Genomic DNA, 15,524 nt, shown 5'->3' with positions numbered 1-15,524 from the left:
TGAGTTGAAAAAAAAAAACAGTTGATCAGGATCTATTTTTTATTTTTTTTGTTCCTATTTTCTCTGCTCTGGGAGAGGATATGTGTCTCGCACGTGGCCATTGCTGAAGAGCTAATTTAATCTAATCTTTCTCTAATTGGAAAATAAATAGATAATTTAATTTCTAAAGTCAACTTGTTATATGAAAGGTAAGCCGGAATGTATGTCATTCAACTAATTATTAAATCCTTTAGTTTTTGTTTTTTTGGTAAATTATTAAATCCTTTACTGGACATGCATTAGAGGGGATTGTTCCATTGTTCCAGGCTGTAAGAAAATAAGTTTGATGGAGAGTGATTGATATTCTTCTATGATTAATCCTTTGATTAAGGCGTGGGATCAGAAAGTTAGAACTATTCTGTTCAAACTTTATATATGGATGATGAGTATTCACGACGTATTTCGCCAGGTTCTCGCAAGAATGTACGTGAAACTCATTTTACATGCATGATAGGTCGTCTCACAAGAAAGATAACGTGCAAGACTCATTCGACGCTTCAGCGCTACACCGTTCAGTCGTAGTTATACTTCACTGTTAAGTGTTTGAAATCCCTAAATTTTTTTTTTTTTTAACAAAATGTGAAACTTCGATTGATTAATTATGTTTCTCAAAGCTAAAATCAGTAGTACTTTAGGACGAGGTGGTACACCACGTGACTGGAACACGGAGTGATACACCACGTGTCACTATATAAATAGTAGGATATGCGTTAAAAAGTTAAATAACTTAAAATATAAAATTTCTCACCACTTACATAAAAATACGTGGTGTAGCATCCGTGTTCCCGTCACAATGAAAAATTTCTCCTTTAGGACAAACCCAAAACGAAGCAAGCATGGATGTTTAGGTATTTAAATGTCTGGTGTGTTTTCGTATAATCCCCATCCTTATCTATGAAGTTAGTTTGCTTCCCTACATGCTTCAATGCAGTGTAATATTATTACGTGTCTAATCCAACAACATGTCATTCTCGTTGGACGTGAAATTGGCTTTCGTTTTCCTTGTAACCATTTTGTGGGTTCGATGGGGCACAGCCACATATGCATGCAACTAGAGCACATGTGACCTAAGGAACCCCAAATTTTCCAAATTGATCTGGCTATATTACTTCAGAGCTGGTGAGATAATTAAAAAGGGCTCAAGAACTAAGGAATTAATATATATATATATATATATATATATATATATATATCTTCTGCTCTAACCGATTTACAACACCTAATTATTGCTTGTGGAGTTAGTAATATTAAATGGTAACGATTGTTGAATAATGTAGACTCTCACGTTCGAAACGTATATCGACGTCATTTGTATAAAATCAAAACTAATTGCATTTTTGAAAAAAAGAAAAAAAGAAAAAGAAGCGATAGAGCTCTCTCAAACCGGTCAAGTTCCTTCATTCACCCTTTACTAATAACTTTTTGTGAAATGAAGATAAAACTTTTAGACCGAACATGTTCCACTACCGTCACTGATATTGTCCATAATTTAATTATTTATTACTATGTATGTGATTTTATCACAAATTGTTTCGGTGATATTAGCAATTAATTGTTGGAGAACAATTCAAAAATAAATAAAAATAAAAGATTCAAAATTAAAATATTTTATTAATCAAAATACTTGCTGTGCAGAATGAAATACATAAATAAATACAAGAATATCAATGGTACTAACTTGATTACAACAGGTAGAGGCTAGCGCAAAAACTATGTCCTTCGAACAGTATTTCCGTCCCACTCTTGTGCTTGTGGTTCTACAACGTCTACTCGACCAGGATACAACTACCTAATTCTACAACCCGTACTGGATTATAGAATTCTAGCTAATTGCTTTGTGTGTTTACTCTCTGAGAATTGTGTACGGAAGAAAAAGAGGAAGAAAGGATGATCTCCAATGGAACTGAGGACTCTAGTTATATAGTGTCACAGCCCGTTCCAAAATATTACATTCGTGGCTGTGAATGGACGAAATTGCCCTTATGAAATACTAAGTATGTGAAGCTCAAATTGTTAATTATCTAGGTTCCTAAGTTTTGAAAATAAAATGGAATTTATTAAGGATGGAACTTAGATTTTTAGGTTAAAATTTTATGGTTTGGAGTTGGGGATTGGAAAAGGACCACGAGGGATCCCCACATCCCTCAATCCTCTCCCTATTTTCTGCATACTGTCTCTCTCTCTCCTCCCTCACGAAACTCTCAGTTCTCTCTCCCTCTCCTTCGAACTCACGGACCAACCACCAAAACCACCCTAAATCTATACCAACGTCAAGTTTGAGACCACCATTGGAATCCTGAGGACTTCACGATCACGTTGGTATCCATTTGAGGTAAGTTTTACTTCGGAAAACCTAGATTCTAAACTCCCCATGAAAGTGTACTGTTCATGAGCTTTGAATTGGTTGATTTTTAGGACAATCCAAGCTCATAGTGAGCTTAGTGAGGTCCCAAGGAAGCTCGGAGTGCTTCGTTGGAAGTTTTTGGACGTAAGAACACGGAGATCGACAAGTTCAAAGTTTGGCCGGAGCTTTCGAGGCTTTTTCCGGCGAATCCCCGGCGAGTTAGGAGTCGAGGTAGGTATCAATCTCTTCGTCTCGTCAAGTACTACAACTTTCCTTTTTGTTTCACTCAATTTCGTTGAGTATTGAAGAAGTTATACTCATTTGAAAAATACCCAGTTTCCGGCGACCTCCGAGGCTTTCGAGGCAGTTTCCGGCCAAACCACGGCGAACTAGGTGTTGTGCAAGGTACCATTCTCTTTGTATCTTCAAGGGCTACAACTTTAGTTTTTGAATCACTTGATTTCGTTGAGAAATGACAAAGTTATGGCAATTTGAAAAACTGCCCGGAAAACGGCCGCCGGAAAAACCAGTCCGGCGACCCAAGGAAGAAGAAGGTGCTACAGTAAAAATAAAAAATAAAACTAAAATTATTTTAAAAATATGTCGACGTCCGTGACGTCGAGTAGATCACTGTGGTATATTCATATACCTAAATTGAACACCGTATGAGAAAGTTATTGAGGAATTGTTGGTTAGGTGTTCAAATAACGTTTTATAGTTTTCACATTTAGGTGAAAATGTGAATTGATGATCCGACCGTTGGATCGTCACCAAACTTTGATACGTTGTAATACGTAATATTTGAGGATTATTGGAACTTACGGATTGGGAATCCGAGTTACGGATCTTCCGGAATTGGAATTGTAAGTCCATAATATAAAATGTTAACCGTCACTTAGTTTTGGAAATTGACGGAAATCCAACCGTTGGATGGTAATGAAATTTTAGGATGTTATCCTAGAGATATATTGTGGACCTCTGGAAGTTATGGATTTAAAATTTGAGTGGCAGATCTTCCGGATCGAACTACGTAGTGACGTATTTTATATAAGTTAAATATTCTATCGATATGAATTCTGAGGTTGGATTTGATTACTATTCTAGGCGGCGATCGTCGTGACGCCTTGATGTGTGGTGCTAGGGAGTTGTTGGATGAACTCCAGGTGAGTGGGCAGTTTTGTTTTCCGTATATATATATACTTGACGTTTCCCAGAAATTGAATTGAAATGAAAATATGTTTAAAATGAAATGCATATGAGTTATGTGGAAAAACGGGAAGTGAAATACCATGCTTAGAATTGATATGAAAAGTATATAGAAATGTGAGTTGAAATGCCATGCATGAATTAATATATGATGCATATGTATGAATTGGTGCGGTGGACGCACATGTAAGAATTGATTTATGATGCATATGTATGAATTGGTGCGGTGGACGCACAGGTAAGAATTGATTTATGATGCATATGTATGAATTGGTGCGGTGGACGCACAGGTAAGAATTGATTTATGGTGCATATGTATGAAATGGTGCGGTGGACGCACAGATGAGTATTTAATTACTGTTATGATGATGATGATATATATTGAGCTCAAATCCTGCACCATGGTTTAGTGCTTATAGTATTCACCGCATCGCACGCTCGCCTTGGATCCAAGTAGATGCTAGTCGTACAGTCCACGCGGAGTGGGTACGACAGACCAGTCGCGAGAGTGTTAGTGAGATTCCGACTGGTGGGTGACCTTAGATTATGTGCACAGATGATTTATGAGAAGCACTAGAGCGTAACTTGTGTGCAGAAGGCCGGACGGGTCACAGAGGTGACTCCGGTAGAGTGATAATGATAGATTTTGAGCTCTAGGTTCAACCGTATAGGGCTATTAGAGGGCCTACGGTTGATTACTTTCTTGCACCTGATATGATTATGTTGATGCATTCATACCTTATTACTGTTGAGATGATGTGGCATGGCATAATTAATATGAGAAATGTTGAGATGACATGGCATGGCATGATTGATAAAGAGATAATGTTGAGATAGTAAAAATGAAGTTTTGAGAATATATATGTATATTTATATTTTACATTTCTGGGAAAGTATACAGGTTTTACGGAGAGGGGTTACAACGTTTTGAGAAATGTTTGGATTTGGAAAAGATTGGTTTTACTGACCCACTCAATTTTGGTTTTGCGCCCCTCCAGGTTCAGGAATCACAAAGGTGTGGTGACTACGAGGAATTCGACGGTGTTCTGACAGATTGGACAAAATTAGGTCTCACCTTTGGGTGTTTCATCTTAGAAATTGTATATTTAAAGCTTCCGTACTGTGTAAATGGTTACGTCACTCTCACGTGACGGCCAACATGCCCTCCTTCGGGACGGGGTGTGTCAGTTGGTATCAGAGCATGGTTGCAATCTTGGACATCTTGAGAAGTTTATAGTGAATTCTGTCAGAACTACACCGCCTCGTAGCAAACCACGTAGTTAGAGGAATTTAGTCTCCCTGATTTAGCGGTTTGGGGGAAACTATTATTATGGTGATTCAGTATATTATCAAAATGGACATTTTAAGACGGGTTATGAGTTGAATTTGAATCACCTTATGAAATGATGAACCTGAGGGAGCGAAGTAACGGTTTAACCATTTGGTAAAGATGTTTCAGATTATGCAAGTCAAAGGAATCTTCCTTCTGACAGGGGGTCGAGACGATTACCTGGTTTTGGGTATGAATTTGTATCCTGGTGGAAACAGGATTATTAATTGTTGTCACAAGAGGAATCAGCTGATTTAAAATTGTTTAAGGACTTGTTTAAGGAAAAGTTTATCCCTCCGACATTTATCGATGGTAGTAAGCAAGAGTTTGCAAATGTGAATCAAGGAAGGTGATGATCGAGGGATATTATAGAAAGTTTTCAGACTTGCCTCGTTCTATCCAGATATTGTTGTTAATTTGGTGGAGGTGTTATGTTGTTTTAAGCTGGGTGGCAAAAAGGGAAGTGGTATTTTGGGTGACCACTATCCATTATACTTCTTACCAGGAATATACGAGATGTTGTTGAGCCTTGAGGACTCTGAGAACATGATCAACGAGAGTAAAGAGGAATAAGAAAAGAATGGGAATTAAAAGAAGACAATAAAGTTAATGATTCGTCATATCAAGAATATCGAAGGATTCAGAGCTTCGAAAGAAGTGAAGCTAGAGTTAATTCTTCCAGCTGAGGTTTTAATGTCGCTGGTCAGAGTAAAAGTGATGGATATACTGGTAATCCCAGATATTTGAGACAAGGTGTCTCGAGTAAAGGAAATGTACTTTGTGCAGCAGGTACAAAATTAACACTTTGGGAAATGTGAAATTAATGAATGTGTTTATGTGAACAGAAGGGACACAGAGTTGTGAATCGTCCCTAGAATCAGTTGTACTCAACAATTTTCCATGAAATCATAGTGTCGATTCAGCAGAGTTATGGATTTAGTAGTTTGGTCGGATTGACCGTGAGTACAGAGATATTTGATGAGTTATATGTTCAGCCGTACGGACCATGAGAAATGGATTTGACTGACACATGAGAAATTGGTGAGTTATAGGCTCGGCCGTGCCGACCACGCGGAGTGGATCCGGCCGACGTATTATTGAGATAAGAGTTGAATCAACCGTATTGGTCATTCTAGTTGACTTCGGCTGATATATTTCTTATTATGTATGATATTACCTAGAGAGTGGTAAATAAATGTAGTTGAGACGAGTGTATGTATTTTGCATTGAGTGACAAAATAGTAATGTTATATCTTTGTGAGTGGTTGCCTACTTATCGAGACAACGATGATTTATCAGTATTGCGGGCTGCAGACCGTAATATTAATAACTCATTCGTGGATTCGTTAAGCAAGCAAACCGGTAGGTTATTTTATGTTAATGTTGTACTTATTTAGAATGTTCAGTATTAATAAAGTATGTATTGTGTCGGTTAAATTATTTCCATTAGAGTGGTTGGTTATAATTGTGACTAAATGGATTGTTACGGGAAACCAGTCACTTTCCATCGATCTGGATGACCAGAGATTACTTTTGTAAGTATGCAAAGTGAAGTGAGTTCAGCCATTATTTATGCTGTGAAAGCAAAGAGATTGTTTTGAAAGGCTGTCAAAAATACTTAGCTCATGTGGTGCTAAATGATGTTGTTTGGAGTAGTGTGAATAATGTCGAAAGGGTTAGACTTTTCTTGATGTCTTCTCTGAAAGTATACCTGGATTGTCTTCAGGCAGAGATATGAGGTTCATTATTGATTTGTTGCCAGGTATAAATTTATGTTAAAGATTGGTTCATGATGAGTTAAGGGAATTGGAAATTCAGTTGAGAGAATTGGTTGATAAAAGTTTTATTCAACCTAGTACAACACTTTTGAGGAGCCCCAGTTTGTTGGTGAGGAAGAAAATGGATCTTGAGACTGTTCATTGATTATAGACAATGGAGTCGGGTAACGATTGAGAACCGTTATCCATGGTGATGTACTGATGTTTATTTAACCAGCTCAGAAGTAATTGCGAAGATTCAAAGATTGAATTGAGGTCTGGTTATTACCAATTAAAGATTATGAGCGACGTTGTTCTTAAGATTGTTTTATGAACTATGGTGATGCTATATGGATACTCATGCTGTTTTATGAGTTATTGGATGAAGTATTCCAATAATGCCTTGATAAATTGATATCAATTCCATTGAAGATATTCTGGCATATTCTGAGCCAGAGCAGAGTATGTAAACGTATTAAGTCAATGAAGCAAAGATTGAGAGAACGTTAGTTGTATGCTAAGTTTAGCAAAAGCTAAAGTTAAATGGATCAAGTGGCATTCTAAAATTTGTTATGTCTACTTAAGGTATTCAAGTGAATCCTTAAAGGATAGCAGAAATTGAGAATTTGGAACAACCACGAGTCGTAATTGAGATTTGGAATTTCTTAGCTTACCAGGCTATTTTGGATGGTTGTGAAAGAATTTTTAGTCATTGCTTTGTCATTAACGAGACTGATGAGAAAAGAGGTTATGTATGAGTGGGAAGGAATTGTAAGCAAAGGATTCAACAACTGAAGTATTTCCTCACTCATGCACGTATTTTAATATTCCCAGAAGATAGCGATAATTATCGGTATATGGTGATGTTACATTAAATGTTCTTGGATATGTACTAATGCAAATGTTAGGGTGATTGCATACGTTTCACGACAAATGGAATCTCATGAGATGAATTACCCTACTAGTGATTTGGAAGTCACGATTACCATCCTTGCTGTGAAGTTATGGAGACATTATGTTTTAGTGAGAATGCAAGATTTTACAAATCAAAAGAGTCTTCAATATCCATTACTTGGAAGGATTTTGATATGAGGCAGCGAAAGTGAATTGTATTGCTTAATGAACATGATTGTACGATCAGGGTGATCGTAAAGTTTGTTCTAGCTGAAGCACTTGATAAGAAGACTGCAGTAAGAATTAATATCTAGTACGCTTGCCAAGATTATCTTCTTGTGGATTGGAAATCAACTAAAGTAAAGTTAAGAATGAAAGATCGAGAAGAAGTTATACTTGCTAAGTTTCAAGTTAGGCCTTTTGGTAAGGTCGTACTCGAGACTCAAATGGTATGTGGATACAAGAAAACAAAAAGTATGTGCCTAATGCTGAGGATTTGAAGCAAGCAAATATTGGACGAAGTTCACTGTTCAACTTCTGCAATATTCCGAAAGTAATAAGGTTTATCATACCATTCGACATTTTTATTGGTCAGCAAATTGAGGCAGAAAGAAATAAACCTTTGGATTGAGACAGCTATTTTCTGTTTCGAAACGGAAATGGAAAGAGAATTGGATTACGGAACTGCTAAGTTTCTTAAGTATGTTGGTTGCGCAGTTTCCGAAGTGAAGCCATAAGGTTCATGAAGTGTGTCATGTGTGTGTTTTGTTGACTTGTGAATGGAATATTTCTGGGTAGAGAAAGATTCGATCGAGAAAGAGTTTTAGTAGACCCTGAGACTATGGATGAGTCTCCTCAAAGTATTCAGGTGATTAAGTTAACCTAAAAGTAACCAGGAATGACAAAAGACATCAACAGATGGATATGCCACTAATCGAGTATATAAGGCAAATGGTTTTATATTTTAGAAGTGTTCACCTTAGAAAAGTAGAATTTGGATTGGAAAAAGAAGGTCCTGAGAGTTAAGATAGAGTAAATGGTAAAAGTTTTGTGAAGGAATCATTCAGTGGAAGAAAATTACGTGGGAGAAAAAGAATCGGATGAAAGAAACTTACCGAGGTTGGTATAAGTGTTGATGAATTGGTTGGTTGCTGGAATTTCGGGGACGAAATTCTATAAGGAGGGAAGATTGTCACAGCCCGTTCCAAAATATTACATTCGTGGCTGTGAATGGACGAAATTGCCCTTATGAAATACTAAGTATGTGAAGCTCAAATTGTTAATTATCTAGGTTCCTAAGTTTTGAAAATAAAATGGAATTTATTAAGGATGGAACTTAGATTTTTAGGTTAAAATTTTATGGTTTGGAGTTGGGGATTGGAAAAGGACCACGAGGGATCCCCACATCCCTCAATCCTCTCCCTATTTTCTGCATACTGTCTCTCTCTCTCCTCCCTCACGAAACTCTCAGTTCTCTCTCCCTCTCCTTCGAACTCACGGACCAACCACCAAAACCACCCTAAATCTATACCAACGTCAAGTTTGAGACCACCATTGGAATCCTGAGGACTTCACGATCACGTTGGTATCCATTTGAGGTAAGTTTTACTTCGGAAAACCTAGATTCTAAACTCCCCATGAAAGTGTACTGTTCATGAGCTTTGAATTGGTTGATTTTTAGGACAATCCAAGCTCATAGTGAGCTTAGTGAGGTCCCAAGGAAGCTCGGAGTGCTTCGTTGGAAGTTTTTGGACGTAAGAACACGGAGATCGACAAGTTCAAAGTTTGGCCGGAGCTTTCGAGGCTTTTTCCGGCGAATCCCCGGCGAGTTAGGAGTCGAGGTAGGTATCAATCTCTTCGTCTCGTCAAGTACTACAACTTTCCTTTTTGTTTCACTCAATTTCGTTGAGTATTGAAGAAGTTATACTCATTTGAAAAATACCCAGTTTCCGGCGACCTCCGAGGCTTTCGAGGCAGTTTCCGGCCAAACCACGGCGAACTAGGTGTTGTGCAAGGTACCATTCTCTTTGTATCTTCAAGGGCTACAACTTTAGTTTTTGAATCACTTGATTTCGTTGAGAAATGACAAAGTTATGGCAATTTGAAAAACTGCCCGGAAAACGGCCGCCGGAAAAACCAGTCCGGCGACCCAAGGAAGAAGAAGGTGCTACAGTAAAAATAAAAAATAAAACTAAAATTATTTTAAAAATATGTCGACGTCCGTGACGTCGAGTAGATCACTGTGGTATATTCATATACCTAAATTGAACACCGTATGAGAAAGTTATTGAGGAATTGTTGGTTAGGTGTTCAAATAACGTTTTATAGTTTTCACATTTAGGTGAAAATGTGAATTGATGATCCGACCGTTGGATCGTCACCAAACTTTGATACGTTGTAATACGTAATATTTGAGGATTATTGGAACTTACGGATTGGGAATCCGAGTTACGGATCTTCCGGAATTGGAATTGTAAGTCCATAATATAAAATGTTAACCGTCACTTAGTTTTGGAAATTGACGGAAATCCAACCGTTGGATGGTAATGAAATTTTAGGATGTTATCCTAGAGATATATTGTGGACCTCTGGAAGTTATGGATTTAAAATTTGAGTGGCAGATCTTCCGGATCGAACTACGTAGTGACGTATTTTATATAAGTTAAATATTCTATCGATATGAATTCTGAGGTTGGATTTGATTACTATTCTAGGCGGCGATCGTCGTGACGCCTTGATGTGTGGTGCTAGGGAGTTGTTGGATGAACTCCAGGTGAGTGGGCAGTTTTGTTTTCCGTATATATATATACTTGACGTTTCCCAGAAATTGAATTGAAATGAAAATATGTTTAAAATGAAATGCATATGAGTTATGTGGAAAAACGGGAAGTGAAATACCATGCTTAGAATTGATATGAAAAGTATATAGAAATGTGAGTTGAAATGCCATGCATGAATTAATATATGATGCATATGTATGAATTGGTGCGGTGGACGCACATGTAAGAATTGATTTATGATGCATATGTATGAATTGGTGCGGTGGACGCACAGGTAAGAATTGATTTATGATGCATATGTATGAATTGGTGCGGTGGACGCACAGGTAAGAATTGATTTATGGTGCATATGTATGAAATGGTGCGGTGGACGCACAGATGAGTATTTAATTACTGTTATGATGATGATGATATATATTGAGCTCAAATCCTGCACCATGGTTTAGTGCTTATAGTATTCACCGCATCGCACGCTCGCCTTGGATCCAAGTAGATGCTAGTCGTACAGTCCACGCGGAGTGGGTACGACAGACCAGTCGCGAGAGTGTTAGTGAGATTCCGACTGGTGGGTGACCTTAGATTATGTGCACAGATGATTTATGAGAAGCACTAGAGCGTAACTTGTGTGCAGAAGGCCGGACGGGTCACAGAGGTGACTCCGGTAGAGTGATAATGATAGATTTTGAGCTCTAGGTTCAACCGTATAGGGCTATTAGAGGGCCTACGGTTGATTACTTTCTTGCACCTGATATGATTATGTTGATGCATTCATACCTTATTACTGTTGAGATGATGTGGCATGGCATAATTAATATGAGAAATGTTGAGATGACATGGCATGGCATGATTGATAAAGAGATAATGTTGAGATAGTAAAAATGAAGTTTTGAGAATATATATGTATATTTATATTTTACATTTCTGGGAAAGTATACAGGTTTTACGGAGAGGGGTTACAACGTTTTGAGAAATGTTTGGATTTGGAAAAGATTGGTTTTACTGACCCACTCAATTTTGGTTTTGCGCCCCTCCAGGTTCAGGAATCACAAAGGTGTGGTGACTACGAGGAATTCGACGGTGTTCTGACAGATTGGACAAAATTAGGTCTCACCTTTGGGTGTTTCATCTTAGAAATTGTATATTTAAAGCTTCCGTACTGTGTAAATGGTTACGTCACTCTCACGTGACGGCCAACATGCCCTCCTTCGGGACGGGGTGTGTCATATAGGCTCTTTCATACCTCTTCAAATACCTTTTGGATGTATCTGAAGCTATACAACTCTTTCCAAAGAGTTCTATCTATTAATCAAAACGTTTTTAATTAATTTTAATTAAAAACTTAATTCGAAAATTAAAATTAATTGATCAGATAAATTTTAATTCTTAGGCCCCAAGTGCCCAAGGCCCAAAGCCCTTGTCTTGATTAATTAATATTAATATTATGGTATAATCATCAAGCCTAATCCACACAACTAGTGGCCCAAGCCTCAATCCTCATTCCAAATGGTCCAACATCTAACTAATATTGTAGAAGACAAATCATATATAAAGGTCATTGGGAATCTTATTTTCCTAGATGTGGGACAAGAGTCTCAAAACTCTAACAATACCCCACATTTTGAGACGATTATTTGGTCCTAGAGAAACTGAGACACGAGAGTAAACAATGGATGTGACATACATTAGGAGAGGTGTCTTTTGGACTTGAACCTACCTTAGTATATACTTATTGGATTTACTAGATGACGCAGTGAATATAAAATCTTGAACTGTTCATCTCCGCAGTAAACCAAGACAATAAGCAAAACATATGCCACACCAACACATCGCAAATTCATACCTTTGTGTTCATTTTGGTCTTTAACAAATCCTAGATTCATGAGAGCTTTAGATAATGTAGCCATGTAATTCTCATAAATGTGACCCCACATTTACTCTCATATACGTGATATTGATTAAGAATAGGCTGTTACTATTCCACTTGATTTACAAGTACCAATATCATTAAACTAATGTATCCTACACCATCAGCAGTCACCATACTTCTTCCATCATAGGAATAGGTATGTAAGTGTGTTTCTTCTTTGAAACTAACCAAACCAGTTTGCCTATTGAACCTAGACCGTGGGATCTCCAATCAACTAGGTTAGGTTTCTATTTGGCAGTTTCATTTTACTCTATTGGCTTTAACCCATTCCCCTTGATGTATGCTTAACTTTCTCTCTAGATAAACCTTTAGCAAGCAGATCCACAATATTATCCCTTGACTTAACATAGTCAATAGAAATTACACCACTAGAGAGCCATTGCTTTATTGTATTATGCCTTCATCTAATTTGTCTAGACTTCCCATTGTATACACTATTTTTAGCTCAATATTGTGCAGCTAAACTATCACAATGTATACATATTGCCGTTACAGGTTTAGGCCATATGGGAACATCTTCCAAAAAATCTCTTAACCACTCAGCTTCTTCTCCAGCTTTATCGAGAGCTATAAATTCCGATTCCATTGTTGATCGGGCTATGCATGTTTGTTTGGAAGATTTCCAAGATATTGCTACTCCTCCTAAAGTAAATACATATCCACTTGTGGATTTCGTATCAATACTATCGGATATCCAATTCGCATCAATAAATCCTTCAAGCACAGGAGGATACCTTTTATAATGCACTCCATAATTCATTGTATGCTTTAAATATCTCAATACTCAAATTAAAGCTTCCCAATGATCATGCCTAGGATTGCATGTATATCTACTCAGTCGACTCACTGAGTATGCTATATCAGGCCTTGTATAGTTCATAATGTACATAAGGCTTCCAATAACTTGTGAATATTCACATTGAGATATAGCATCACCACTATTTTTCTTTAGTTTGCTATTGGCATCAAAAGGAGTAATTGCATCTTTACTTTCCAAATGACCATACTTTCTAAGTGTTGCTTCTATATAATGGGATTGTGTAAGAATATAACTTTCTTGGTTTCTTTTGATTTTTATACCAAGAATCACGTCAGCGAGACCAAGATCTTTCATATCGAAACTTGATTTCAATATCTTCTTGGTCCAATTTATTATCTCTTTGTTAGTTCCCATTAAAAGCATATCATCTACATATAAACACAACATAACGCAAGCATTATTTTGAGTTTTTGTGTAGACACACTTATCACACTCATTTATCTTAAAACCATGTGTGATCATAATATGGTCAAATTTTTCATGCCATTGCTTTGGAGCTTGTTTAAGCCCATATAGCGATTTCACAAGTTTACACACTTTGTGTTCTTGACCTTTAACTACAAACCCCTCGGGTTGTTCCATATATATTTCCTCATCTAAGTCTCCATTTAAGAACGCAGTCTTTACATCCATTTGATGTATTTCCATCTTATGAAGTCCAGCTATAGCAATCAATAGTCTTATTGAAGTAATTCTTATTACAGGTGAGTATGTATCAAAGAAATAAACCATGTTTTTGATGGTATCCTTTAGCAACCAAACGAGCCTTATATTTGACAATTGTACCATGTTTTCTTTTTAGTTTTCTAGAATTTCGGCCTTTGCTTTGATGAACTTCCTTCAACAACATTCGCCTTGGCTTCCATACTCGAAACCAGGCTCTTCTCATTCTTTTTGTTATCTTCCTCAATTCTCAGCCTTACAATGAGATCCTCAAAGGTCAGCTCCTTACGTTTGTGCTTGAGATAACTCTTGAACTCTTTCCAAGAAGGGGGCAATTTTTCTATAAAGGATGCCACTTGGAAAGACTCATTGATCACCATCCCTTTAACATAAATGTCATGGATGATTTTCTGGAGATCTTCAGTTTGAGAGATAACAGACTTGGAATCCATCATTTTGTAGTCCAAAAATTTGCCCGCAACAAATTTCTTTGAACCAGCATCCTCGGTTTTATATTTTTTCTCAAGTGATTCCCAAAGTTCCTTGGCTGTTTTGAATACCACATAGACATCATACAACAAATCATCTAATGCATTGAGAATATAGTTTCTGCAGAGGAAATCATTATATTTCCAGGCATCTATGGCCGTTAAAGTTTCTGCAGAAAAAATATTTTCTCCATCTGCAATAGGTTCAGTCTCGCGCAGAACATTAGCCAAGTTTAGTGTTGTCAAATAAAACAGCATCTTCTACGGCCATCTTTTGAAATCTCCGCTCTTAAATTTCTCAGGCTTCTCAGAATGAGGTTAAGTTCCTGATTGTTCCGTACTGTTCGAAGATTGTTGGAGAACAATTCAGAAATAAATAAAAATAACAAAACTCAAAATTATAAAATTTTATTAATCAAAATACTTGCAGTGCAGAATGAAATATAGAAATAAATACAAGAATATCAATGGTACTAACTTGATTACAACAAGTAGAGGCTAGCGCAAAAGCTATGTCATTCAAACAATATTTTTGTCCCACTCTTGTGCTTGTGGTTCTACAACGTTTATTCGACCAGAATACAACTACCTAATTCTACAACCCGCATTGGATTTACTCTCTGAGAATTGTGTACAGAAGAAAAAGAGGAAGAAAGGATGATCTCCAATGGAACTGAGGACTCCAATTATATAGGCTCTTTCATACATTTTCAAATACCTTTTGGATATATCTGAAACTATACAACTCTTTCCAAAGAGTTGTATCTATTAATCAAAACGTTTTTAATTAATTTTAATTAAAAACTTAATTCGAAAATTAAAACTAATTGATCAGATTAATTTTAATTCTTAGACCCCAAGTGCAAGGCCCAAGGCCCTTGTCTTGATTAATTAATATTAATTTATATTAATATTATGATATAATCATCAAGCCTGATCCACACAACTAGTGGCCCAAGCCTCAATCCTCATTCAAAATGGTCCAACATCTAACTAATATTGTAGAAGACAAAACATATATAAAGGTTATTGGGAATCTTGTTTTCTCCGATGTGGGACAAGAGTCTCAAAACTCTAACATTAACCTCTCACATATAAACTATAAGATGAGACTCCTCAAACCATTGCTCAACATGAAAACATGAGATCTAATAAGTATTTTAGACAGGTGAAAAGATTAGAAAAGGGGTTGAAGTGATGATTGAGAGTCATTTTTAACCTAAGTGAAGTCTAGGCTGACAACTTCAGACATCACACAAATATGAATAGTATGAGT

At 36.9% G+C, this 15,524-nt stretch overlaps 1 protein-coding gene and 1 long non-coding RNA gene across 3 annotated transcripts; one reads left to right on the top strand and one right to left on the bottom strand.

Moving 5' to 3' along the window:
• Positions 1–1,980: 1,980 nt before the first annotated feature.
• On the top strand, positions 1,981–11,576 carry LOC126606996 (uncharacterized). 2 transcript variants are annotated; one of them, XR_007617462.1, is made up of 9 exons: positions 1,981–2,371; positions 2,455–2,614; positions 2,720–2,788; positions 3,488–3,546; positions 4,588–9,168; positions 9,252–9,411; positions 9,517–9,585; positions 10,285–10,343; positions 11,385–11,576. It is a non-coding gene; the product is annotated as an uncharacterized LOC126606996 (long non-coding RNA). The 2 variants fall into 2 exon arrangements; XR_007617461.1 differs by lacking the exon at positions 1,981–2,371 and having other exon boundaries at positions 2,378–2,614.
• Positions 11,577–13,903: 2,327 nt separating this feature from the next.
• LOC126609221 (uncharacterized) lies at positions 13,904–14,506 on the bottom strand. The gene has a single exon (XM_050277201.1). It carries the CDS (start codon positions 14,504–14,506, stop codon positions 13,904–13,906), a length of 603 nt encoding a protein of 200 aa, XP_050133158.1.
• Positions 14,507–15,524: the final 1,018 nt, after the last annotated feature.

This window comes from Malus sylvestris, chromosome 16, assembly GCF_916048215.2.
Source record: "Malus sylvestris chromosome 16, drMalSylv7.2, whole genome shotgun sequence".
In the NCBI taxonomy this organism is placed as follows: domain Eukaryota; kingdom Viridiplantae; phylum Streptophyta; class Magnoliopsida; order Rosales; family Rosaceae; genus Malus; species Malus sylvestris.
Note: the sequence above shows the minus strand (reverse complement) of the source record. Positions and strands in the feature narration are given on the sequence as shown.

Coding starts and splice junctions, on each gene's coding strand:
- LOC126609221 (XM_050277201.1), bottom strand. CDS start 14,506: ATGCTGTTTTATTTGACAACACTAAACTTGGCTAATGTTCTGCGCGAG.